Source organism: Plectropomus leopardus, chromosome 17 (assembly GCF_026936395.1).
Source record: "Plectropomus leopardus strain MGB_pleo_1.0 chromosome 17, ASM2693639v1, whole genome shotgun sequence".
Classification (NCBI taxonomy): domain Eukaryota; kingdom Metazoa; phylum Chordata; class Actinopteri; order Perciformes; family Serranidae; genus Plectropomus; species Plectropomus leopardus.
In genome coordinates, this window is record NC_142192.1 from 29,752,944 (window position 1) to 29,779,474 (window position 26,531).

Genomic DNA, 26,531 nt, shown 5'->3' on the forward strand with positions numbered 1-26,531 from the left:
CAGACTGAAGAATCTTGACTGACACTTTAGTTCTGTTCATCAAATAATGTTAGAAACCAGTTTTCATACTAGAGTAAGTTTTATTAGTAATTTTCTTGAAATGGGTTGCTAAACAATAAAAGTCAGTGAGTGCAATATTAGATAAGTTAATACAGCAACAGCATTTACATTAGTCCATTTTTAAAGAATATATTAAGAGTAATTCAAATAAATATATTTATTTACTTCTTCGTATAGTTTTACTTTTCAGGAAAGCTGGACACCTTACATTGTAAATGAGCTTCTGTTCTTATCAAAACACATTTAGGTTTAAGTTATGTTATATTTTGAGGTCACATTGCTGATGTTGATATTTTGATGACATAATATGCTGATGATACACTACTTTATAATTTATATGCTATAAATCATCCTCAAACATTGTAGATTAAATGAGATCAATTAAACTTTCTGAACACTTCTGAGAGCATTTCTCCTTTGAATGTTTCTGGTCATGACACACTTCATTTATGAGATCCAGACAGAACGTCTGATTTTCAATAAAATATTTGAACAATTATTCATGGTTTGGAAAATAATCAGCACTTTTCTATTAGTGCACTAAGAAGTTTCTGTTGTGACAAAAGCTTCTGGAAAAAAAATGTCATTCATGTTTGGGTCACATTAAGCTTACATTAATGTATATCTGATGTGTCTCCTTGTTTTTGTGTAAAAAATATCAGGTATATTAAATATTGCATTGTTTTAGTGTGTTGTTTCTCTCTGTGTTGTTTTTTTTTGTTTTTATAAGAACATACATGAGACCAACTGATATGATGAAAACTTCTTTATTGTGTTGAAATAATACACACTGAAAAAAATAGGAATAAAACTTTATCAATGAAACATGTAATATGAGAGGGAGTGAAGGAGGGACAGAGAAATGAAAAAGGAGACAGAGTGTTGCAGATGCAGGATGATAAACGTTCATGTAATGCACAGAACACATCTCACCATTTAAAAGGACAGAATACATAAAAACAATGGTGCAAATGGCAAAATGTCAGTAAATAAATGTAATAAATAATACAAGAGAGAAAATCCTATAAAATGACAATTTTTTTTTCTGATGCAGTTGTTCTATGGTCTATGCCTTTATGGTACAGAGAATAAAAACTTCCTGTATATGTTCAGTTGGCCATTTGGGCCCAAAGTCAAACATTTAGAAGCAAAATTGGTCAAAAGGTCAAAGTCAAATAAAACTGGTACTAAAAATCTGTAATGAGTACTGACAGATTCACTGATAAACAGCCTCATCAGAGTAATCCAAGTCCCTGTTGGAGTCAGTCAGAGCATTTCCATAGAGAGCCACTTTGCATCAGCAGCTCCATGCTCCAGTGCTCTGGGAGAGTTTATAGTCCTGAGAGTTGAACTCTGGATGACTGACAGCTGTCCTTCATGACAACAGAAGACACAGAAATGGTCCTCATCAAAAACATGACTTTGACCTGCGTCCTCATCTGGACTCTCCTCTGCTGCTGCTTCACAGGTAAAGTCCAGAGAATCAAACTCCTCTCCTCTATGAACATCCGTCCCTCTGAAATGAAGCCGACAAAACCATGACGCTGCTTTATGTTTCTGTCTCTGTGTCCTCAGAGTCCAGAGGTCAGGTCACAGTGACTCAGCCTGGAGCAGTGAGATCTGCTGTGGGAGGCTCCGTCTCCATCACATGTAGGACCAGTCAGGATGTTCATGTGTGGAGCAACTACCATCTTTTAGCCTGGTACCAACAGAGAGACGGAGAAACTCCTAAACTCCTCATTTACGAGGCCAGCACTCGAGCATCAGGGATCCCAGATCATTTTTCAGGCAGAGGATCAAACTCTGACTTCACTCTGACCATCAGTGGAGTTCAGACTGAAGATGCAGCAGTTTATTACTGTCAGAGTGAACATTATATCAACAGTCAGCATGTGTTCACACAGTGAAAAAGCGTCGTACAAAAACCTCCCTCAGTCAGACTGAACAGAAACTGAAGTGACAGCTGCAGCTGGAAGCTACTGCAGAGACTGATACACTTCACTGACACACACACACACACACACACACAACAGTAGTTACTTCACTGGTCTACATGATCACTTACTGTATGTGTCACTATAAATATTTTTGAGACCCTGTTTTTTTTTGTTTGTTTCATTACATTAAGAAGTCCATTCGCATTTCAGCTATCTCTTCATTGACACTGTCATCAATCCATTATGTATGTCGATTTAAAATTTTGATATGCGCCAAAAAAGTTTTTATCCTGATGAGACCCTTTGGGCCCCGTAATTCTCGCCCTCATTCATGTATTTAAAACACTGTAGCAGGTTGAATTTTAAAGCTCGATATTTAAAATTATTCTGGGAAATAAGCTTCAAACTTATTCCATAAAATAATGTACCTCTCCTTTTTCTGACTGCTTGATGGGAAAAAAACTGTCATAGATTTTGACTCAGCTTTTTCAAAGATCACTTAATTTCAGTTCATCTCAGTTTCTAAAAACATTATATAACAGATAGTTTACATAATTTCTGCTGTCAGCACTGAGGTTAAACAGCATGATATGTTGAGGACAGCTACAGCTCACTGACTCTGTGTGTTTGCATATGTGTCCTGCCTCTCTGCTCCCAGACGTTAAGAGGACAGTGTTGATCAGTGTCTGTCCAGACCTTTCAGAGACACTGAGACGCCGGCAGCACAATGATGATGTCACTGAGTCTACTGCTGGTCACCCTGGGGCTCCTTGTTCAGGGTGAGACTCTCTTCTGAAAACTTTGCTTCAGGATGCAACCAGGTTCACCTCAGTGATGTTCTGCTATGATGGAGAGACACTGAAACAAGCAGCAGTTACCTTCTTCCATCTATTCTCCGTGTTCAAGAAATGATGCTCTTCTGTTTGGATGTTGATCATCTTTCTCCTGTTTTTTATATTTTCCAGGTTCATCAGGAGAAATCACCCTGACTCAGTCTCCTGGATCTCAGTCTGCTGTAGCAGGACAGACTGTCTCTATCACATGTAAAGCCAGTACAAGTATAAGTAGCAACCTTCACTGGTACTTTCAGAAATCTGGAGAATCTCCCAAACTTTTGATTCGTTATGCTACAAATCGTCATTCTGGAGTTTCAGAGCGTTTCAGTGGGACAGGCTCTGGGACTGACTTCACTCTGACCATCAGAGGAGTTCAGACTGAAGACGAAGGAGACTATTATTGTCTGCAGAGGCACAGCTTGCCGTTCACACAGTGAAACAACGTCGTACAAAAACCTCCTCAGCTGGAGAGGAACTGATCTGACTTAACGGCTGCAATGAAACGGCAACACGAGACACATGGATATCAACAAAGTGCAAAACAAAAAGAAGTAGAGCAAAACTGTAACACAATCATACACAGTCATGCACATATAAAGTAATATATAATTTTATTGAAAGTTTTCTTCAGACAGAGTTTGAAACAGTTCATTCAAAGTCACCTGTGATGACTGTTTTTGTGTAAATGAGATACATACTCAAGCAGTAAGACAAGGTTATATTATTAGATATGGCTTCATGTTAAAATAAAATAATTAATACAATTATTTAAAAAATCTTTCTTTTGATTCTTTAAAAAAACATTTCTATAGTCGTTCAGTAACCTTACTAAGTTTTAAGTTAAATGAAACAATTCTAAAGAAAAAAGTAACAATAATAATTCAACTTGTTACGATAAAATATTTAAAGTTATTTAATGAAACACGCCAAGAGGTTTCCAACAAACTAAGACTTTTTTCATTAATGCATAAAAACAGAAAGTTGTGCAGGAAGATAAAAGTGTTTCAGTCAGTATTATTTATCTCAGATTGCTTCATGTACACTCAAAGTTCCTACATGAAGACTTTGCAAAATGTGACACCATGTTTTATCTTATTATTTTTTTTATATTATTTATTTGTATAGATTTTTTACTGTGAAACCCTGAAATACTTTTCATTTACATATTTGTAGATGTATTCACAAGGTTGAGCATATTTCTTGATGAAGAAAGATATTCACAAAAAAGGCTCCTCATGTAAATCTGCAAAAGTGACATTAAGACTTTGATTTAAATATTTTATATCAGCTTATGCTGATGATACTCTGCAATTTCTTTCTAATCCCTCAAGCTGTATTAAGTATTTTTTTATAACACAGTTCAAAATAATGTAATCAAAGTGTCCCTGTTTCATTGATCCGGTTAGACCTTGGCTGCATCGGGACATTACTGTTAATAGGAGACACTGTCAGGAGAGCCTGACAGAGTTAGTGGATATGTGACATGATGTGAGTCTGGAGTTCATGAATAAAATCGTCACCAGTGGGGAGACAATCTAACACTGATATGGGTTTTCATCTTGAACCTCTAAACACATGAGAGAGGGGATCTGTTGCAATAAAAAATATCCACACATTTATTTCACTTGACTTATGTTTTATTATACAGCATATAAGCATTATGACAACAATAAAAACATGACTATTTCTAATTGAAAACTGTTGTTAAGTGAGATGATAGAAAGAGAGACAGAGTGCAGATTGAGAGCAGTAGCAGAGTAAAACCAGTAGCAGAGTCCCAGTGAGTCAGGTCAGGACTGGGAACACTGGTCTCTCCTCAGTGTCTGAGAGAGTGGAGTCTGGGAGCCCTGGGTGGCCTCACAGGTCACAGAGCCCACCTTCCTCCACTGGTCTGCAGAGAGCCTCAGGGTGCTGCTCCAGCTGTAGCGGCCGTCCTTCTCCAGCACCCCGGGGCTCCTGCTCTCCTCCCAGCTGCTGCTGCTGCTGCTGCTGCCGTCCACCTTCCAGGACAGACTCCAGTCTGAGGGGAAGCCCTTGTTGGCCAGACACATGAGCGTGGCCTTCCCCTGCTCCAGCTCCTCACTGGAGGGGGGCAGCACCGTCAGGGAGGGACGGACGTCACCTAGGAGACAGCAATCAGCTTAGAGGACAGGGACCACACGGCTGTCAGTCGACCAGCAGACACTTGGACACATTTACTGTGTGAGAGCTGATTTAGTCCTTTAAGGAGTTTCTGTCAGATGGTTTTTCTGCTCCAGCAGTCACTCACTCACACATTGTTTCACTTCCCTTTAAGAAGCCTCTCATGCAAACCAGCACAGAGAGAATCATCATACAGAGCCACCCGAAATATATCAAACTACTCTGGAAATAAAATCTCAAAATTTAGACCAATTTTCAAACTTTCTCATCCAAAACCTTAAACTGAATGTAACTTACCATTAACATATCTAGTGAAAACATAAATACAGAAAATGAACTGATTACAAGCAAAAAATCTTCATGCGGTTTTCAATCACCATCAAAGATTTTTGAAATATGAAACATTTAACACAATTGAAAGATTTTGCAGATTTTCAAATTACCATATTGTCTTCACTCTGTTCAATTTTATTTGAGTAATTGATTCTTTAGGAAATTTGTTTGAAAAAAACATCAATAATTTTAGTCCAAAATTGTAATTTAATCTTGGAAAACAATTTTTGAAAAAGGTTTGCAGTTTTATCTCTTTTTATCGTTAAAGCTTTTTAAATTCCAGTATTGTGAAATTTTTTAACGACACATTGGGTAAAGCTGCTGTGAGACTGCCTCCATGGTAAAAGAGGAGAAATAAAAACATAAACAAAAAAAATAAACAAGATAATTTAACGTACTGAAGATATTACAAATTCAAATTTTAATCCTTACAATATGTTTTCTAGTATTTGTGAAGAAACTTACTTCCAACATCCAGTCTGGTTCCTCCACCAAAAGTCCACCACAGTGATACAAAGTCATTGAGCCGCCGTACAAAAACCTCTGACTGCAGAGAGACACGGCTCTCTGACTTTGACACACTGAACTTAAACTACAAAACCTTCAAGGTGAAACTTTACCATGAAAGTTAGAGAAAATTAACTATTCTCTTGCGAAGATTTTTTTTTCATTTCAGTTACATTTTGATTCTTTATTTTAAAGGCAATCATTGACTTTAAGTGCAAAATATTTCTGTAAAATTATGCATCAATATGGAAAGTCAAGAGTGCTGAAAATAAATTAAGAAAAACAGTTCTTGTAATAAAACAGTTTTCTAAAAATTAGACTTACTTCCAACATCCAGTCTGGTTCCTCCACCGAACGTGTACCACAGTGATACAAAGTCATTGAGCCGCCGTACAAAAACCTCTGACTGCAGAGAGACACGGCTCTCTGACTTTGACACAAACAAACTCACCAGAATTCGTTTCTGTGTGGATGTATGATAAAATTCAAACTGAGAAAAACACAGTACTACAGATTTCCAGAATGTATTGTTTGAAAATGTATTTTTATTTAAAATGAAAATTAAAATAATTGAAATTGGACTGCAGAGATTACAAGGTACAAGGTCACTTCATTGTCATTTTTCTTCAATGTAGTTTAGGAAGAAATGAAATTCAAGGTGATCCTAAATCCTGCTACATCTTGTGGCGTCGAAGGAGGAGTTGAAGAGTTTCACAGCCCGGGAAAAGAAGCTGCTCTGTAGTCTGGTGGTTCTGCAGCAGAAACTGTATCTTTTTCCAGACTGTGTCTGGGGTGGCTGCTGTCTGTCAGTATCTTTTGGGCTCTGTGCAGTAACCTCACTTCACCGAGGTCACTGATGCTCTGGAGATGGGAATCTGTGATGTTCTGGGCAGTTTTAATCACCCGCTGTAGAGCCTTCCTGTCCTTGACAATGCACGGACCATGCCAGCTGGTGATGTTTCCAGTCAGTATGCTTTCTATTGCATATATAAGCACACCAATTAAACAGAATATGAAGCATACAGAAACAATAGTGCAAATGGGAAAATAGCAGCAAATAAACTATAAATGATACAAGAAAGCAAAGCCTACAAAATAAAATTTAAAAAAAAAATCAAAAATTGTGATGCAGATCTATGTTAAATGTCTCTGTGGCACAGAGAACAAAAAACTTCCTTTATATGACAAGAAAGACAAAATCAAACATTTAGAAGCAAAACTGGGCAAGAGGCCCATGTTGTTTCTAATTGGTCCTGCAAATTTCTAATCAGTATTGACAGATTCACTGATAAACAGCCTCATCAGAGTAATCTGAGTCCCTGTTGGAGTCAGTCAGAGCATTTCCATAGAGAGCCACTTTGCATCAGCAGCTCCATGCTCCAGTGCTCTGGGAGAGTTTATAGTCCTGAGAGTTGAACTCTGGATGACTGACAGCTGTCCTTCATGACAACAGAAGACACAGAAATGGTCCTCATCAAAAACATGACTTTGACCTGCGTCCTCATCTGGACTCTCCTCTGCTGCTGCTTCACAGGTAAAGTCCAGAGAATCAAACTCCTCTCCTCTATGAACATCCGTCCCTCTGAAATGAAGCCGACAAAACCATGACGCTGCTTTATGTTTCTGTCTCTGTGTCCTCAGAGTCCAGAGGTCAGGTCACAGTGACTCAGCCTGGAGCAGTGAGATCTGCTGTGGGAGGCTCCGTCTCCATCACATGTAGGACCAGTCAGAATGTTTATAGCTCTAACTGTTTAGCCTGGTACCAACAGAGAGACGGAGAAACTCCTAAACTCCTCATTTACTATGCCAGCACTCGAGCATCAGGGATCCCAGATCGTTTTACGGGCAGAGGATCAAACTCTGACTTCACTCTGACCATCAGTGGAGTTCAGACTGAAGATGCAGCAGTTTATTACTGTCAGAGTTTTCATGTCATCAACAGTCAGCATGTGTTCACACAGTGAAAAAGCGTCGTACAAAAACCTCCCTCAGTCAGACTGAACAGAAACTGAAGTGACAGCTGCAGCTGGAAGCTACTGCAGAGACTGATACACTTCACTGAGGACACACACACACACACACACACACGGTATATGTAGCATGCATTCATATCATCAAATAATAAAAAAAACTATTTTATTATCTGACAACATCTTATAATACACCACAAAATCCACTTCTCTTCCTTCGGTAAATAATCAGAAGGTTGTTTAATTTGTCTGGCATCTCTTAATCCCAATTTCAATTAGGAATCAGCAGTCAAATAAACTCAGAGAAAGTAATCTAAGCCAAGTTTTTTTCCTTCCCTAAAAGAAATGAAAGGTCATTTCAAAGTTTTGAATAATCTTTCCTTATTTCTGCCTTCATAAATACCTACAAAACTGTTCCTCTCTTTCCTAAAATTCACCTCTTCTTTGATATTACATCTGTCTTTTCTCTGTCAGACAGGCTCTTTTAATAATGTATTAATCAGTATTTGGTACGAATAAAAACACCTGCCTTCATATATAAATATTCAAAGGTTTTGGGGCCTTTTATATAATTTATTGTGGAATCTGTTGTTGCAAAGAGACAAGAGACACCAGCTTCAAATGCAGATGATGTGACACTGAAAAAGAGAAAACACACACAGACTAAAGACACAAAGGGAGGAGGGTGTTAACGAGGGACAGGGGACAGCAAGGCTAATGAGGGACAGGTGAACCAAATCAGGACAGAAAACAAACTACAAACAAATCTAGCTGCTTGACATGGTTACTTATTCAAAGGTTTGTTTAAGAAGTCTAAAAAATGTTCAATACAACATAATTTTTAACAGCTTGGACATCAAAAAAAGACCATACTATGTGGCGTGTCGGTCCATGCTGTCAGCACTGAGGTTAAACAGCATGATATGTTGAGGACAGCTACAGCTCACTGACTCTGTGTGTTTGCATATGTGTCCTGCCTCTCTGCTCCCAGACGTTAAGAGGACAGTGTTGATCACTGTCTGTCCAGACCTTTCAGAGACACTGAGACGCCGGCAGCACAATGATGATGTCACTGAGTCTACTGCTGGTCACCCTGGGGCTCCTTGTTCAGGGTGAGACTCTCTTCTGAAAACTTTGCTTCAGGATGCAACCAGGTTCACCTCAGTGATGTTCTGCTATGATGGAGAGACACTGAAACAAGCAGCAGTTACCTTCTTCCATCTATTCTCCGTGTTCAAGAAATGATGCTCTTCTGTTTGGATGTTGATCATCTTTCTCCTGTTTTTTATATTTTCCAGGTTCATCAGGAGAAATCACCCTGACTCAGTCTCCTGGATCTCAGTCTGCTGTAGCAGGACAGACTGTCTCTATCACATGTGAAAGCAATACACTTATAGGTGATGACATTAACTGGTACCAACAGAAAGATGGAGAACCTCCTAAACTCCTGATTTATGATACTACAGAGCGGCAGTCTGGAGTTCCAGATCGTTTTAGTGCAACGGCACATCAGACTGACTTCACTTTGGTCATCAGAGGAGTTCAGACTGAAGATGCTGGAGTTTATTACTGTCAGCAGCATAACAGCTTCCCGTTCACACAGTGAAACAACGCAGTACAAAAACCTCCCTCAGCTAAAGAGGAACTGATCTGCTTCAACAGCTGCACACAATCTAAAAAAAAACTACATCTTATGACCAAAGAATATTTCATAATTACACCTAATTGTAATATTTTGCAGTGAAAAACGAAAACATGACGGAAACGATTAAAATCTTATTAACAATCTTCTCAATCAAAATGTTACAAATCCACAGTCAGAGTTTGATTTCATCTGTTTATAAAAATACAAGTTAATGCGGATCAGCATACATTAAATATTTTTTCATTTAATTTTTAGTTGTTTCTTGGGGTGTTAGGACATTCTTCTTCTCGTATATCTTAAAAACATGAACAATGTTGAACTATATCAATAAATTTATACTAAGTTGTGCCAAATTAACCTATAATATCAGGAAAATGGATCCTGACATTTTCATTCAAGTTTCTAGTAAAATTTTTCAATCCAGTTGTAAACATTAACATCTGAGGTCTCTACTTGTTTCTCCTTTTTATTTTGCCTGTCTGCTTGAGGTTTTGCAAAAACACATAAATCAGAGTATTGTGGTAATAAAATTTCAGTTAAAAATGTTTAAGGTTGCTTTAATGTCATATTCCATTAAGCGGATTATAGGATTTTTTTGTACTGCTCTGCAACTACATTCAGGCTGTTGCAGTTGCATTAAATGTCTTTTTTTTGTTTTTAAGATGATTTTTTTTGGTGTCTGTCCATTAAAGGCAATAAAAGCCTTTAATGGACAGGACAGTTTAAGAGTGAAAGGGGGAGAGAGAGAAGGGGAGACATGCAGCAAAAGGCCAAGGCCAGAATCGAACCCAAGGCCGCCGCCACGAGGTTACAACCTCTGCATAAGGGGCGCTGCTCTCCCCACTGAGCCTCCAAGCGCCCCATTAAATGTCAGTTGATGAATGTCACATGAAATTCACTCATCCTTTTTGCTTGCATAAATTCCACCCACTTTATTAAACCAATGTCAAATAAGACGTGATGTATTGACAGAGAAATGGTTTTGATTTGTTTTGTTTTGTTTTACAAAATTGCATCCAACAGATGAAAAATGTTGTCATGACACGCTAGCATAATTTAATTTTTGGTAGATGTTTGCCAGAATAAAATGTATGTTCAGGTCATTAAAGACTAGTTTTCAGCTTCATTATGAGCAAGAAAATATCAAGTCCCTGTTGGAGTCAGTCAGAGCATTTCCATAGAGAGCCACTTTGCATCAGCAGCTCCATGCTCCAGTGCTCTGGGAGAGTTTATAGTCCTGAGAGTTGAACTCTGGATGACTGACAGCTGTCCTTCATGACAACAGAAGACACAGAAATGGTCCTCATCAAAAACATGACTTTGACCTGCGTCCTCATCTGGACTCTCCTCTGCTGCTGCTTCACAGGTAAAGTCCAGAGAATCAAACTCCTCTCCTCTATGAACATCCGTCCCTCTGAAATGAAGCCGACAAAACCATGACGCTGCTTTATGTTTCTGTCTCTGTGTCCTCAGAGTCCAGAGGTCAGGTCACAGTGACTCAGCGTGGAGCAGTGAGATCTGCTGTGGGAGGCTCCGTCCCCATCACATGTAGGACCAGTCAGGATGTTCTTGTGTGGAACAACAACCATCTTTTAGCCTGGTACCAACAGAGAGACGGAGAAACTCCTAAACTGCTCATTTACTTTGCCAGCACTCGAGCATCAGGGATCCCAGATCGTTTTACAGGCAGTGGATCAAACTCTGACTTCACTCTGACCATCAGTGGAGTTCAGACTGAAGATGCAGCAGTTTATTACTGTCAGAGTCGTCATAATATCAACAGTCAAGCTGTGTTCACACAGTGAAAAAGCGTCGTACAAAAACCTCCCTCAGTCAGACTGAACAGAAACTGAAGTGACAGCTGCAGCTGGAAGCTACTGCAGAGACTGATACACTTCACTGACACACACACACTCACACACACACACACATACACACACAAATACAAATTCTTTACAAAACTGGGACAAAAGACACACTTCAGAATTGTTTCTGTCAATAAGGTGAAATCTAATGAAATTGATAACTGTCACCTGTTTTCTTGAGCTGTGTTGAGGTGTACCTACAAGCTATTTAACCCCTGAAATTTGGGCAAACTGGTGTGATCTCTGTTGAAAACACGAGGAAAAAGGCAATGAGCAACTTGGCAAGAAATGTCCAGCAAACTGGAAGAACTTAAGAAAAGGTGTCAAGAAAATTACCTGAAAATTACTTTTGAGAAAGAGGAAACTTTTAAAAGTTCCAGCGAAAACTCTCAAGAAAATTGTATGTATAATTACTGTAACCATTTATTTTAAGTTCATCACTTCACAAAGTCTTTTTCATGTTTTTAGGAACTTTTTGGGGGAAATTTTCTTTTTTTTTTCTTTTAATTTATTGTTTTTACTAATTTCCTGCAAATTGATGGGTCAAATCCCGTAAAGTTGCTCATTGCTTTCCATATTTGTGAATGGAGTCAAACCAATATGTTTCATTTTTTAAGGTTTGGGGCCTCTCAGAACATTTATTATACAATCTGTGGTCCAACAAAAAAAAACCAAAAAACTCTGACATGTCACATTTCACAATTCAGAACTGAAGGAACACGATGCAGAAAACCAGGAAGGTAAAGTCAGCAAAAGGCAAGTTTCAATGTAAAAACAAGCAGACGATGAAAACTGAAGAAACAGGCCAAATAAAATAAAGTAAAGGGAAAATAAAACTAAACTAGAGACAAAGCAGATGATGTGACACTGAAAAAGAGAAAACACACACAGACTAAAGACACAAAGGGAGGAGGGTGTTAACGAGGGACAGGGGACAGCAAGGCTAATGAGGGACAGGTGAACCAAATCAGGACAGAAACACACAAAGACAGGAAGTTAAACAGGACATGACACATGAGGAGTGACTATCAAAATAAAACATAAATCACATTACAAACAAACCTAGGTACTTGACATAGTTAGGTATTCAAAAGTTTGCTTAAGAAGTCTAAAAAATGTTCAATATCACATAATTTTAAACTGCTTGGACATCAAAAAAAGCTGTTTCAACAGCTGCACAGACACTAAAAAAACTACCTCATATGAAGAAAATATACTTTATAACTGCATCTAATTGTAACATTTTACACTAAAAAAAAACATGAGGGAAAAAATATCATTTTATTAATGTTCTTCTTAGTCAAAATTTTACTAATGTTCAAGTTCAAAAGTTAAAAATGATCACTTTAATGTCGTTTCCATTAAGCCAATGAAAGGATTTTTTTGTAATGCTCCACAACTACATTCAGCCTTTGTAGATCCATTAAAAGTCATTTTAACATGAACTTCGCTCATCCTTTTTGCCCGCATTAATACTACCTACTTTATTACACCAATACTAAATAAAGATATGGTGTATTGACAGAAATATGTTTTATTTTGTTTTGTTTTACAAAATTGCATCCAACAGATGAAAAATGTTGTCATGACACTCTAGTGTAATTTAATTTTTGGTAGATGTTTGCTAGAATAAAATGTATGTTCAGGTCATTAAAGACTCTGTAGTTTTCAGCTTCATTATGAGCAAGAAAATATCAAGTCCCTGTTGGAGTCAGTCAGAGCATTTCCATAGAGAGCCACTTTGCATCAGCAGCTCCATGCTCCAGTGCTCTGGGAGAGTTTATAGTCCTGAGAGTTGAACTCTGGATGACTGACAGCTGTCCTTCACGACAACAGAAGACACAGAAATGGTCCTCATCAAAAACATGACTTTGACCTGCGTCCTCATCTGGACTCTCCTCTGCTGCTGCTTCACAGGTAAAGTCCAGAGAATCAAACTCCTCTCCTCTATGAACATCCGTCCCTCTGAAATGAAGCCGACAAAACCATGACGCTGCTTTATGTTTCTGTCTCTGTGTCCTCAGAGTCCAGAGGTCAGGTCACAGTGACTCAGCGTGGAGCAGTGAGATCTGCTGTGGGAGGCTCCGTCCCCATCACATGTAGGACCAGTCAGGATGTTTATGTGTCGAGCAACAACCACCGTTTAGCCTGGTACCAACAGAGAGACGGAGAAACTCCTAAACTGCTCATTTACTATGCCAGCACTCGAGTATCAGGGATCCCAGATCGTTTTACAGGCAGAGGATCAAACTCTGACTTCACTCTGACCATCAGTGGAGTTCAGACTGAAGATGCAGCAGTTTATTACTGTCAGAGTGGACATTATATCAACAGTCAGCATGTGTTCACACAGTGAAAAAGCGTCATACAAAAACCTCCCTCAGTCAGACTGAACAGAAACTGAAGTGACAGCTGCAGCTGGAAGCTACTGCAGAGACTGATACACTTCACTGAGGACACACACACACACACACACACACACACACACACACACACAGTATATGTAGCATGCATTCATATCATCAAATAATAAAAAACAACTACATCTACATCTTATAATACACCACAAAATCCACTTCTCTTCCTTCGGTAAATAATCAGAAGGTTGTTTAATTTGTCTGGCATCTCTTAATCCCGTTTTCAATTAGGAATCAGCAGTCAAATAAACTCAGAGAAAGTAATCTAAGCCAAGTTTTTTTCCTTCCCTAAAAGAAATGAAAGGTCATTTCAAAGTTTTGAATAATCTTTCCTTATTTCTGCCTTCATAAATACCTACAAAACTGTTCCTCTCTTTCCTAAAATTCCCCTCTTCTTTGATATTACATCTGTCTTTTCTCTGTCAGACAGGCTCTTTTAATAATGTATTAATCATTATTTGGTACTAATAAAAACACCTGCCTTCATATATAAATATTCAAAGGTTTTGGGGCCTTTTATATAATTTATTGTGGAATCTGTTGTCAACCAAAACAATATATAAACCTTGGTTTGTCATATTTCACAGTTAAAAAAAAAAAGGACCCCAGAGCTTTAATGTGAAAACAAGCAGGCAACAAAAACTGAAGGAACGGACGCAAACAGAAACAAGTACAGGAGAAAAAATGAACTAGAGACAAAGCAGATGATGTGAGGAACATGAGAGACAAGAGACACCAGCTTCAAATGCAGATGATGTGACACTGAAAAAGAGAAAACACACACAGACTAAAGACACAAAGGGAGGAGGGTGTTAACGAGGGACAGGGGACAGCAAGGCTAATGAGGGACAGGTGAACCAAATCAGGACAGAAAACAAACTATAAACAAATCTAGCTACTTGACATGGTTATTTATTCAAAAGTTTGTTTAAGAAGTCTAAAAAATGTTCAATACAACATAATTTTTAACAGCTTGGACATCAAAAAAAGACCATACTATGTAAACGTGTCGGTCCATGCTGTCAGCACTGAGGTTAAACAGCATGATATGTTGAGGACAGCTACAGCTCACTGACTCTGTGTGTTTGCATATGTGTCCTGCCTCTCTGCTCCCAGACGTTAAGAGGACAGTGTTGATCAGTGTCTGTCCAGACCTTTCAGAGACACTGAGACGCCGGCAGCACAATGATGATGTCACTGAGTCTACTGCTGGTCACCCTGGGGCTCCTTGTTCAGGGTGAGACTCTATTCTGAAAACTTTGCTTCAGGATGCAACCAGGTTCACCTCAGTGATGTTCTGCTATGATGGAGAGACACTGAAACAAGCAGCAGTTACCTTCTTCCATCTATTCTCCGTGTTCAAGAAATGATGCTCTTCTGTTTGGATGTTGATCATCTTTCTCCAATTTTTTTATATTTTCCAGGTTCATCAGGAGAAATCATCCTGACTCAGTCTCCTGGATCTCAGTCTGCTGTAGCAGGACAGACTGTCTCTATCACATGTAAAGCCAGTACAAGTATAAGTAGCAGCCTTCACTGGTACTTTCAGAAATCTGGAGAATCTCCCAAACTTTTGATTCGTTATGCTACAACTCGTCATTCTGGAGTTTCAGAGCGTTTCAGTGGGTCTCAGTCTGGGACTGACTTCACTCTGACCATCAGAGGAGTTCAGACTGAAGACGCAGGAGATTATTATTGTCAGCAGAGTTACAGCTTCCCGTTCACACAGTGAAAAACTGTCGTACAAAAACCTCCCTCAGCTAAAGAGGAACTGATCTGCCTCAGCAGCTGCAGAGAAACAGACTGAAGAATCTTGACTGACACTTTAGTTCTTTTCATCAAATAATGTTAGAAACTAGTTTTCATACTAGAGTAAGTTTTATTAGTAATTTTCTTGAAATGGGTTGCTAAACAATAAAAGTCAGTGAGTGCAATATTAGAGAAGTTAATACAGCAACAGCATTTACATTAGTCCATTTTTAAAGAATATATTAAGAGTAATTCAAATAAATATATTTATTTACTTCTTCGTATAGTTTTACTTTTCAGGAAAGCTGGACACCTTACATTGTAAATGAGCTTCTGTTCTTATCAAAACACATTTAGGTTTAAGTTATGTTATATTTTGAGGTCACATTGCTGATGTTGATATTTTGATGACATAATATGCTGATGATACACTACTTTATAATTCATATGCTATAAATCATCCTCAAACATTGTAGATTAAATGAGATCAATTAAACTTTCTGAACACTTCTGAGAGCATTTCTCCTTTGAATGTTTCTGGTCATGACACACTTCATTTATGAGATCCAGACAGAACGTCTGATTTTCAATAAAATATTTGAACAATTATTTATAGTTTGGAAAATAATCAGCACTTTTCTATTAGTGTACTGAAGAAGTTTCTGTTGTGACAAAAGCTTCTGGAAAAGAAATGTCATTCATGTCTGGGTCACATTAAGCTTACATTAATGTATATCTGATGTGTCTCCTTGTTTTTATGTAAAAAATATTAAATATTGCATTGTTTTAGTGTGTTGTTTCTCCTTATAGACACTTTAATATAAAAATCTGAAACTCAGTGGAGGTCAGTCTTGCTGGAAAAGAACCAATAAAACAAGATCTGTTTTTTTTTTTTGTTTTTATAAGAACATACATGAGACCAACTGATATGATGAAAACTTCTTTATTGTGTTGAAATAATAAACACTGAAAAAAAAATAGGAATAAAACATTATCAATGAAACATATAATATGAGAGGGAGTGAAGGAGGGACAGAGAGAAAGGAAAAAGGAGACAGTGTTGCAGATGCAGGATGATAAACGTTCATGTAATGCACATAACACAGCTCACCATTTAAAAGGAAAGAATACGCAAAAACAATGGTGCAAATAGCAAAATGTCAGTAAATAAATGGAATAAATAATACAAGAGAGAAAATCCCATAAAATGACAAGTTTTTTCTGATGCAGTTGTTCTATGGTCTATGCCTTTATGGTACAGAGAATAAAAAACTTCCTGTATATGTTCAGTTGGCCATTTGGGCCCAAAGTCAAACATTTAGAAGCAAAATTGGTCAAAAGGTCAAAGTCAAATAAAACTGGTACTAAAAATCTGTAATGAGTACTGACAGATTCACTGATAAACAGCCTCATCAGAGTAATCCAAGTCCCTGTTGGAGTCAGTCAGAGCATTTCCATAGAGAGCCACTTTGCATCAGCAGCTCCATGCTCCAGTGCTCTGGGAGAGTTTATAGTCCTGAGAGTTGAACTCTGGATGACTGACAGCTGTCCTTCATGACAACAGAAGACACAGAAATGGTCCTCATCAAAAACATGACTTTGACCTGCGTCCTCATCTGGACTCTCCTCTGCTGCTGCTTCACAGGTAAAGTCCAGAGAATCAAACTCCTCTCCTCTATGAACATCCGTCCCTCTGAAATGAAGCCGACAAAACCATGACGCTGCTTTATGTTTCTGTCTCTGTGTCCTCAGAGTCCAGAGGTCAGGTCACAGTGACTCAGCCTGGAGCAGTGAGATCTGCTCTGGGATGCTCCGTCTCCATCACATGTAGGACCAGTCAGGATGTTTATAACTCTAACCATCTAGCCTGGTACCAACAGAGAGACGGAGAAACTCCTAAACTCCTCATTTACCTGGCCAGCACTCGAGCATCAGGGATCCCAGATCGTTTTTCAGGCAGAGGATCAAACTCTGACTTCACTCTGACCATCAGTGGAGTTCAGACTGAAGATGCAGCAGTTTATTACTGTCAGAGTTTTCATTATATCAACAGTCAGTATGTGTTCACACAGTGAAAAACTGTCGTACAAAAACCTCCCTCAGTCAGACTGAACAGAAACTGAAGTGACAGCTGCAGCTGGAAGCTACTGCAGAGACTGATACACTTCACTGAGGACACACACACACACACACACACACACACACACACACACCTACACGCACGTTTCATGAGTTGATTTTAAACACTACAGAATTCACACAAAAAGTCCTTACTATCAATACACATACAGAGAAAGGGGCCACAAGAGATGCTCAGTGTGGCATATCTGACAAATGTTATATATAGGCCTCTACAACTTTTTAAATGTTTATTGACAGAAACCAGTGCTTGAATTTCTAAATCTTTCATGTTGCAGTTGATTATAAATCATGCAAATATTGCAGTGGATTTTTGTTTCCATTTTTTATTTTAGTCTGGATAAACTGCATCACTAACAGGCTATCAGGTTTAATTTTCTTTACAATTTACCCATTACACATAGCAATTAATCCTTTATTAATATATTCATGAGTTAACTGATGAATTGGTAATTGTTATTGACTCTTTCAGCAAGTCTTTTGGAGAATAATTGCTCAAAGATTTTACTTATTTTTGGAAAATAACAGGTGCATAATTTTGTATATCCCTGTATGTGGATGACATGCTGCTTCATATGTTGATTTCTAAAAATCGCTTTGCAACTTTTTTTTTTGGTCTTTTTCAAAATTTGGGATGATTCCAAATTAATTCTTTTTAGATATGAGAAATACTGAAAATCAGAACTGAATGATAACAGATATTTAAGTGATTTTCTTTTAAAATGGTCTAAGTGTGTGAATTATAATCAAGTTTCACAGATAAAACTATAGCACAACATTTTTCTCAGTCAGAATATATTGAAAACAATTAACTGACTTGGACTGACTTTGCACACAACTGTTTATTATGTTTCTAAACATAAACAGTAAATGGAAAAGCTGATAGAGTATAAAACATGATGCATTCACAACAATCTCATAGAAAGTGCTGATTTGATAAAATCTTTATTATTTCAATATCTTTGAACCATCAACATTAAGACAAGCAAAGAAGAGAGACTAAGACAGTGTTACAGAGTGCAGATTGAGAGCAGTAGCAGAGTAAAACCAGTAGCAGAGTCCCAGTGAGTCAGGTCAGGACTGGGAACACTGGTCTCTCCTCAGTGTCTGAGAGAGTGGAGTCTGGGAGCCCTGGGTGGCCTCACAGGTCACAGAGCCCACCTTCCTCCACTGATCTGCAGAGAGCCTCAGGGTGCTGCTCCAGCTGTAGCGGCCGTCCTTCTCCAGCACCCCGGGGCTCCTGCTCTCCTCCCAGCTGCTGCTGCTGCTGCTGCTGCTGCTGCCGTCCACCTTCCAGGACAGACTCCAGTCTGAGGGGAAGCCCTTGTTGGCCAGACACATGAGCGTGGCCTTCCCCTGCTCCAGCTCCTCACTGGAGGGGGGCAGCACCGTCAGGGAGGGACGGACGTCACCTAGGAGACAGCAATCAGCTTAGAGGACAGGGACCACACGGCTGTCAGTCGACCAGCAGACACTTGGACACATTTACTGTGTGAGAGCTGATTTTGTCCTTTAAGGAGTTTCTGTCAGCTGGTTTTTCTGCTCCAGCAGTCACTCACTCACACATTGTTTCACTTCCCTTTAAGAAGCCTCTCATGCAAACCAGCACAGAGAGAATCATCATACAGAGCGACCCAAAATATATCAAACTACTCTGGAAATAAAATCTCAAAATTTAGACCAATTTTCAAACTTTCTCATCCAAAACCTTAAACTGAACGTAACTTATCATTAACATATCTCATGGAAACATAAATACAGAAAACGAACTGATTATAATCAAGTAATCTTCATGTGGTTTTCAATCACCATCAAAGATTTTTGAAATTTGAAACATTTAACACAATTGAAAGATTTTGCAGATTTCCAAATACCCATTTTGTTTTCACTCTGTTCAACTGAATTGAATAACTGATTCATTCTGAATTTGTTTTAAAACATTCATCATTTTGGTGCAAAATTGTAATTTGATCTTGAAAACATCAACAACAGGTTCACAGTTTTATCTCTTTTTACAACTAAAGCTTTTTAAATTGAAGTATCGTGAAAATTCGTAAAGAATCATTTGCTAAAGCTGCAGTGAGATTGCCTCCATGGTAACAGAGGAGAAATAAAAGCAGAAATATAAAAAAAAAACAAAAAAATCCCAAGATAATTTAATATACTGAAGATATTACAAATTGAAATTTAAATCCTTCAAATATGTTATTTAATATTTGTGAAGAAACTTACTTCCAACATCCAGTCTGGTTCCTCCACCAAAAGTCCACCACAGTAATACAAAGTCATTGAGTCATAGACAAAAACCTCTGACTGCAGAGAGACACGGCTCTCTGACTTTGACACACTGAACTTAAACTACAAAACCTTCAAGGTGAAACTTTACCATGAAAGTTGGAGATAATTATTTATTATCTTACTGAGATTTTTTTTTTCATTTCAATGACATTTTGATTTTCTATTTCAAAGGCAATCATTGACTTTAAGTGCAAAATATTTCTGTAAAATTCTGCATAATTATGGAATGTCAAGGGTGTTGATTATAAATACAGAAACAGTTTTTGTGATAAACCCAGTTTAAATAAAGTTTGACTTACTTCCAACATCCAGTCTGGTTCCTCCACCAAAAGTCCACCACAGTGATACAAAGTCATTGAGCCGCCGTACAAAAACCTCTGACTGCAGAGAGACACGGCTCTCTGACTTTGACACAAACAAACTCACCAGAATTCGTTTCTGTGTGGATGTATGATGAAATTCAAACTGAGAAAAACACAGTAGTACAGATTTCCAGAATGTATTGTTTGAAAATGTATTTTTATTTAAAATGAAAATTAAAATAACTGAAATTGGACTGCAGAGATTACAAGGTACAAGGTAACTTCATTGTCATTTTTCTTCAATGTAGTTTAGGAAGAAATGAAATTCAAGGTGATCCTAAATCCTGCTACATCTTGTGGCGTCGAAGGAGGAGTTGAAGAGTTTCACAGCCCGGGAAAAGAAGCTGCTCTGTAGTCTGGTGGTTCTGCAGCAGAAACTGTATCTTTTTCCAGACTGTGTCTGGGGTGGCTGCTGTCTGTCAGTATCTTTTGGGCTCTGTGCAGACACCTCACTTCACCGAGGTCACTGATGCTCTGGAGATGGGAATCTGTGATGTTCTGGGCAGTTTTAATCCCCCGCTGTAGAGCCTTCCTGTCCTTGACAATGCACGGACCATGCCAGCTGGTGATGTTTCCAGTCAGTATGCTTTCTATTGCATATATAAGCACACCAATTAAACAGAATATGAAGCATACAGAAACAATAGTGCAAATGGGAAAATAGCAGCAAATAAACTCTATAAATGATACAAGAAAGCAAAGCCTACAAAATAAAATTTCGAAAAAAATCAAAAATTGTGATGCAGATCTATGTTAAATGTCTCTGTGGCACAGAGAACAAAAAACTTCCTTTATATGTTCCAGTTGGCTGTTGAAAGACAAAATCAAACTTTTGGAAGCAAAACTTGGCAAGAGGCCCATGTTGTTTCTAATTGGTCCTGCAAATTTCTAATCAGTATTGACAGATTCACTGATAATCTGACAAAGCAGATGATGTGAGGAACATGAGAGACAAGAGACACCAGCTTCAAATGCAGATGATGTGACACTGAAAAAGAGAAAACACACACAGACTAAAGACACAAAGGGAAGAGGGTGTTAACGAGGGACAGGGGACAGCAAGGCTAATGAGGGACAGGTGAACCAAATCAGGACAGAAACACACAAAGACAGGAAGTTAAACAGGACATGACACATGAGGAGTGACTATCAAAATCAAACATAAATCACATTACAAACAAACCTAGGTACTTGACATAGTTAGGTATTCAAAAGTTTGCTTAAGAAGTCTAAAAAATGTTCAATATCACATAATTTAAAACTGCTTGGACATCAAAAAAAGCTGTTTCAACAGCTGCACAGACGCTAAAAAAACTACCTCATATGAAGAAAATATACTTTAAAACTGCATCTAATTGTAACATTTTACACTAAAAAAACAAAACATGAGGGAAAAAAATATTATTTTATTAACAGTTTTCTTAGTCAAAATGTTACTAAACCAAAGTCTGAGTTTGATTTCATCTGTTTTTAAACATACAGGTTAATGCAGATGAGCATACATCAACTTTTCTTTTTAAATTTTACTTGTTTCTGGGGGTGTTACCACATTCTTCTTTTAATCTATCTTAAAAACATGAACAATGTTGAACTGTATCAATACATTCATACTCAGTTGTGACAAATTAATTTATAATGTTAGGAGACATTTTCATTCCAGTTTCTGGTAAAATTTTACCATCCAGTTGTAAACATTAACATATGAGGTCTCTACTTTTTTCACCTTTTTGTTTTGCCTGTCTGCTTGAGGTTTTGCAAAAACACATGGATATGAATATTTTATGAATAATGTTCAAGTTCAAAAGTTAAAAATGATCACTTTAATGTTGTATTTCATTAAACCGATGATATTTTTTTAGATAGATTTTTTTGTAATGCTCCACAACTACATTCAGCCTTTGTAGATCCATTAAAAGTCATTTTAACATGAACTTCGCTCATCCTTTTTGCCCACATTAATACTACCTACTTTATTACACCAATATTAAATAAAGATATGGTGTATTGACAGAAATATGTTTTTAATTTGTTTTGTTTTACAAAATTGCATCCAACACATAAAAGATGTTGTCATGACACTCTAGTGTAACTTAATTTTTGGTAGATGTTTGCCAGAATAAAATGTATGTTCAGGTCATTAAAGACTCTGTAGTTTTCTGCTTCAATATGAGCAAGAAAATATCAAGTCCCTGTTGGAGTCAGTCAGAGCATTTCCATAGAGAGCCACTTTGCATCAGCAGCTCCATGCTCCAGTGCTCTGGGAGAGTTTATAGTCCTGAGAGTTGAACTCTGGATGACTGACAGCTGTCCTTCATGACAACAGAAGACACAGAAATGATCCTCATCAAAAACATGACTTTGACCTGCGTCCTCATCTGGACTCTCCTCTGCTGCTGCTTCACAGGTAAAGTCCAGAGAATCAAACTCCTCTCCTCTATGAACATCCGTCCCTCTGAAATGAAGCCAACAAAACCATGACGCTGCTTTATGTTTCTGTCTCTGTGTCCTCAGAGTCCAGAGGTCAGGTCACAGTGACTCAGCGTGGAGCAGTGAGATCTGCTGTGGGAGGCTCCGTCTCCATCACATGTAGGACCAGTCAGAATGTTTATAGCTCTAACTATTTAGCCTGGTACCAACAGAGAGACGGAGAAACTCCTAAACTGCTCATTTACTATGCCAGCACTCGAGCATCAGGGATCCCAGATCGTTTTTCAGGCAGAGGATCAAACTCTGACTTCACTCTGACCATCAGTGGAGTTCAGACTGAAGATGCAGCAGTTTACTACTGTCAGAGTTTTCATGTCATCAACAGTCAGTATGTGTTCACACAGTGAAAAAGCGTCGTACAAAAACCTCCCTCAGTCAGACTGAACAGAAACTGAAGTGACAGCTGCAGCTGGAAGCTACTGCAGAGACTGATACACTTCACTGACACACACACACACACACACACACACACACACACACACACACACACACACACACACACAGTATATGTAGCATGCATTCATATCATCAAAAAATAAAAACCAACTACATCTACATCTTATAATACACCACAAAATCCACTTCTCTTCCTTCGGTAAATAATCAGAAGGTTGTTTAATTTGTCTGGCATCTCTTAATCCCAATTTCAATTAGGAATCAGCAGTCAAATAAACTCAGAGAAAGTAATCTAAGCCAAGTTTTTTGCCTTCCCTAAAAGAAATGAAAGGTCATTTCAAAGTTTTGAATAATCTTTCCTTATTTCTGCCTTCATAAATACCTACAAAACTGTTCCTGTCTTTCCTAAAATTCCCCTCTTCTTTGATATTACATCTGTCTTTTCTCTGTCAGACAGGCTCTTTTAATAATGTATTAATCATTATTTGGTACTAATAAAAACACCTGCCTTCATATATAAATATTCAAAGGTTTTGGGGCCTTTTATATAATTTATTGTGGAATCTGTTGTTGCAAAGAGACAAGAGACACCAGCTTCAAATGCAGATGATGTGACACTGAAAAAGAGAAAACACACACAGACTAAAGACACAAAGGGAGGAGGGTGTTAACGAGGGACAGGGGACAGCAAGGCTAATGAGGGACAGGTGAACCAAATCAGGACAGAAAAACAACTACAAACAAATCTAGCTGCTTGACATGGTTATTTATTCAAAGGTTTGTTTAAGAAGTCTAAAAAATGTTCAATACAACATAATTTTTAACAGCTTGGACATCAAAAAAAGACCATACTATGTAAACGTGTCGGTCCATGCTGTCAGCACTGAGGTTAAACAGCATGATATGTTGAGGACAGCTACAGCTCACTGACTCTGTGTGTTTGCATATGTGTCCTGCCTCTCTGCTCCCAGACGTTAAGAGGACAGTGTTGATCAGTGTCTGTCCAGACCTTTCAGAGACACTGAGACGCCGGCAGCACAATGATGATGTCACTGAGTCTACTGCTGGTCACCCTGGGGCTCCTTGTTCAGGGTGAGACTCTCTTCTGAAAACTTTGCTTCAGGATGCAACCAGGTTCACCTCAGTGATGTTCTGCTATGATGGAGAGACACTGAAACAAGCAGCAGTTACCTTCTTCCATCTATTCTCCGTGTTCAAGAAATGATGCTCTTCTGTTTGGATGTTGATCATCTTTCTCCTGTTTTTGATATTTTCCAGGTTCATCAGGAGAAATCATCCTGACTCAGTCTCCTGGATCTCAGTCTGCTGTAGCAGGACAGACTGTCTCTATCACATGTAAAGCCAGTACACTTATAGGTGATGACATTAACTGGTACCAACAGAAAGATGGAGAACCTCCTAAACTCCTGATTTATGATACTACAGAGCGGCAGTCTGGAGTTCCAGATCGTTTTAGTGCAACGGCACATCAGACTGACTTCACTTTGGTCATCAGAGGAGTTCAGACTGAAGATGCTGGAGTTTATTACTGTCAGCAGCATAACAGCTTCCCGTTCACACAGTGAAACAACGCAGTACAAAAACCTCCCTCAGCTAAAGAGGAACTGATCTGCTTCAACAGCTGCACACAATCTAAAAAAAAACTACATCTTATGACCAAAGAATATTTCATAATTACACCTAATTGTAATATTTTCCAGTGAAAAACGAAAACATGACGGAAACGATTAAAATCTTATTAACAATCTTCTCAATCAAAATGTTACAAATCCACAGTCAGAGTTTGATTTCATCTGTTTATAAAAATACAAGTTAATGCGGATGAGCATACATTAAATATTTTTTCATTTAATTTTTAGTTGTTTCTTGGGGTGTTAGGACATTCTTCTTCTCGTATATCTTAAAAACATGAACAATGTTGAACTATATCAATAAATTTATACTAAGTTGTGCCAAATTAACCTATAATATCAGGAAAATGGATCCTGACATTTTCATTCAAGTTTCTAGTAAAATTTTTCAATCCAGTTGTAAACATTAACATCTGAGGTCTCTACTTGTTTCTCCTTTTATTTTGCCTGTCTGCTTGAGGTTTTGCAAAAACACATAAATCAGAGTATTGTGGTAATAAAATTTCAGTTAAAAATGATTAAGATTGCTTTAATGTCATATTCCATTAAGCGGATTATAGGATTTTTTTGTACTGCTCTGCAACTACATTCAGGCTGTTGCAGTTGCATTAAATGTCTTTTTTTTGTTTTTAAGATGATTTTTTTTGGTGTCTGTCCATTAAAGGCAATAAAAGCCTTTAATGGACAGGACAGTTTAAGAGTGAAAGGGGGAGAGAGAGAAGGGGAGACATGCAGCAAAAGGCCAAGGCCTGAATCGAACCCAAGGCAGCCGCCACGAGGTTACAACCTCTGCATAAGGGGCGCTGCTCTCTCCACTGAGCCTCCAAGCGCCCCATTAAATGTCAGTTGATGAATGTCACATGAAATTCACTCATCCTTTTTGCTTGCATAAATTCCACCCACTTTATTAAACCAATGTCAAATAAGACCTGATGTATTGACAGAGAAATGGTTTTGATTTGTTTTGTTTTGTTTTACAAAATTGCATCCAACAGATGAAAAATGTTGTCATGACACGCTAGCATAATTTAATTTTTGGTAGATGTTTGCCAGAATAAAATGTATGTTCAGGTCATTAAAGACTAGTTTTCAGCTTCATTATGAGCAAGAAAATATCAAGTCCCTGTTGGAGTCAGTCAGAGCATTTCCATAGAGAGCCACTTTGCATCAGCAGCTCCATGCTCCAGTGCTCTGGGAGAGTTTATAGTCCTGAGAGTTGAACTCTGGATGACTGACAGCTGTCCTTCATGACAACAGAAGACACAGAAATGGTCCTCATCAAAAACATGACTTTGACCTGCGTCCTCATCTGGACTCTCCTCTGCTGCTGCTTCACAGGTAAAGTCCAGAGAATCAAACTCCTCTCCTCTATGAACATCCGTCCCTCTGAAATGAAGCCGACAAAACCATGACGCTGCTTTATGTTTCTGTCTCTGTGTCCTCAGAGTCCAGAGGTCAGGTCACAGTGACTCAGCCTGGAGCAGTGAGATCTGCTGTGGGAGGCTCCGTCTCCATCACATGTAGGACCAGTCAGGATGTTCTTGTGTGGAACAACAACCATCTTTTAGCCTGGTACCAACAGAGAGACGGAGAAACTCCTAAACTGCTCATTTACTATGCCAGCACTCGAGCATCAGGGATCCCAGATCGTTTTACAGGCAGAGGATCAAACTCTGACTTCACTCTGACCATCAGTGGAGTTCAGACTGAAGATGCAGCAGTTTATTACTGTCAGA

General features: G+C 38.3%; 2 pseudogenes and 2 gene segments (V, D, J or C); 2 read left to right on the forward strand and 2 right to left on the reverse strand.

The window, feature by feature from the left end:
• The first annotated feature begins 2,708 nt into the window (after window positions 1-2,708).
• Window positions 2,709-4,826, forward strand: LOC121938604 (immunoglobulin kappa variable 6D-21-like). The segment is given in 2 exon segments: window positions 2,709-2,776; window positions 2,963-4,826. Coding segments are annotated over 2 exon segments (360 nt in total).
• LOC121938603 (Ig kappa-b4 chain C region pseudogene) lies at window positions 4,449-4,969 on the reverse strand (annotated as a pseudogene).
• A 3,857-nt stretch (window positions 4,970-8,826) lies between these two features.
• LOC148186698 (Ig kappa chain V region 3368-like) lies at window positions 8,827-10,217 on the forward strand. The segment is given in 2 exon segments: window positions 8,827-8,897; window positions 9,084-10,217. Coding segments are annotated over 2 exon segments (360 nt in total).
• Window positions 10,218-18,526: 8,309 nt separating this feature from the next.
• Window positions 18,527-19,112, reverse strand: LOC148186699 (Ig kappa-b4 chain C region pseudogene; annotated as a pseudogene).
• Between the last annotated feature and the right edge of the window lie 7,419 nt (window positions 19,113-26,531).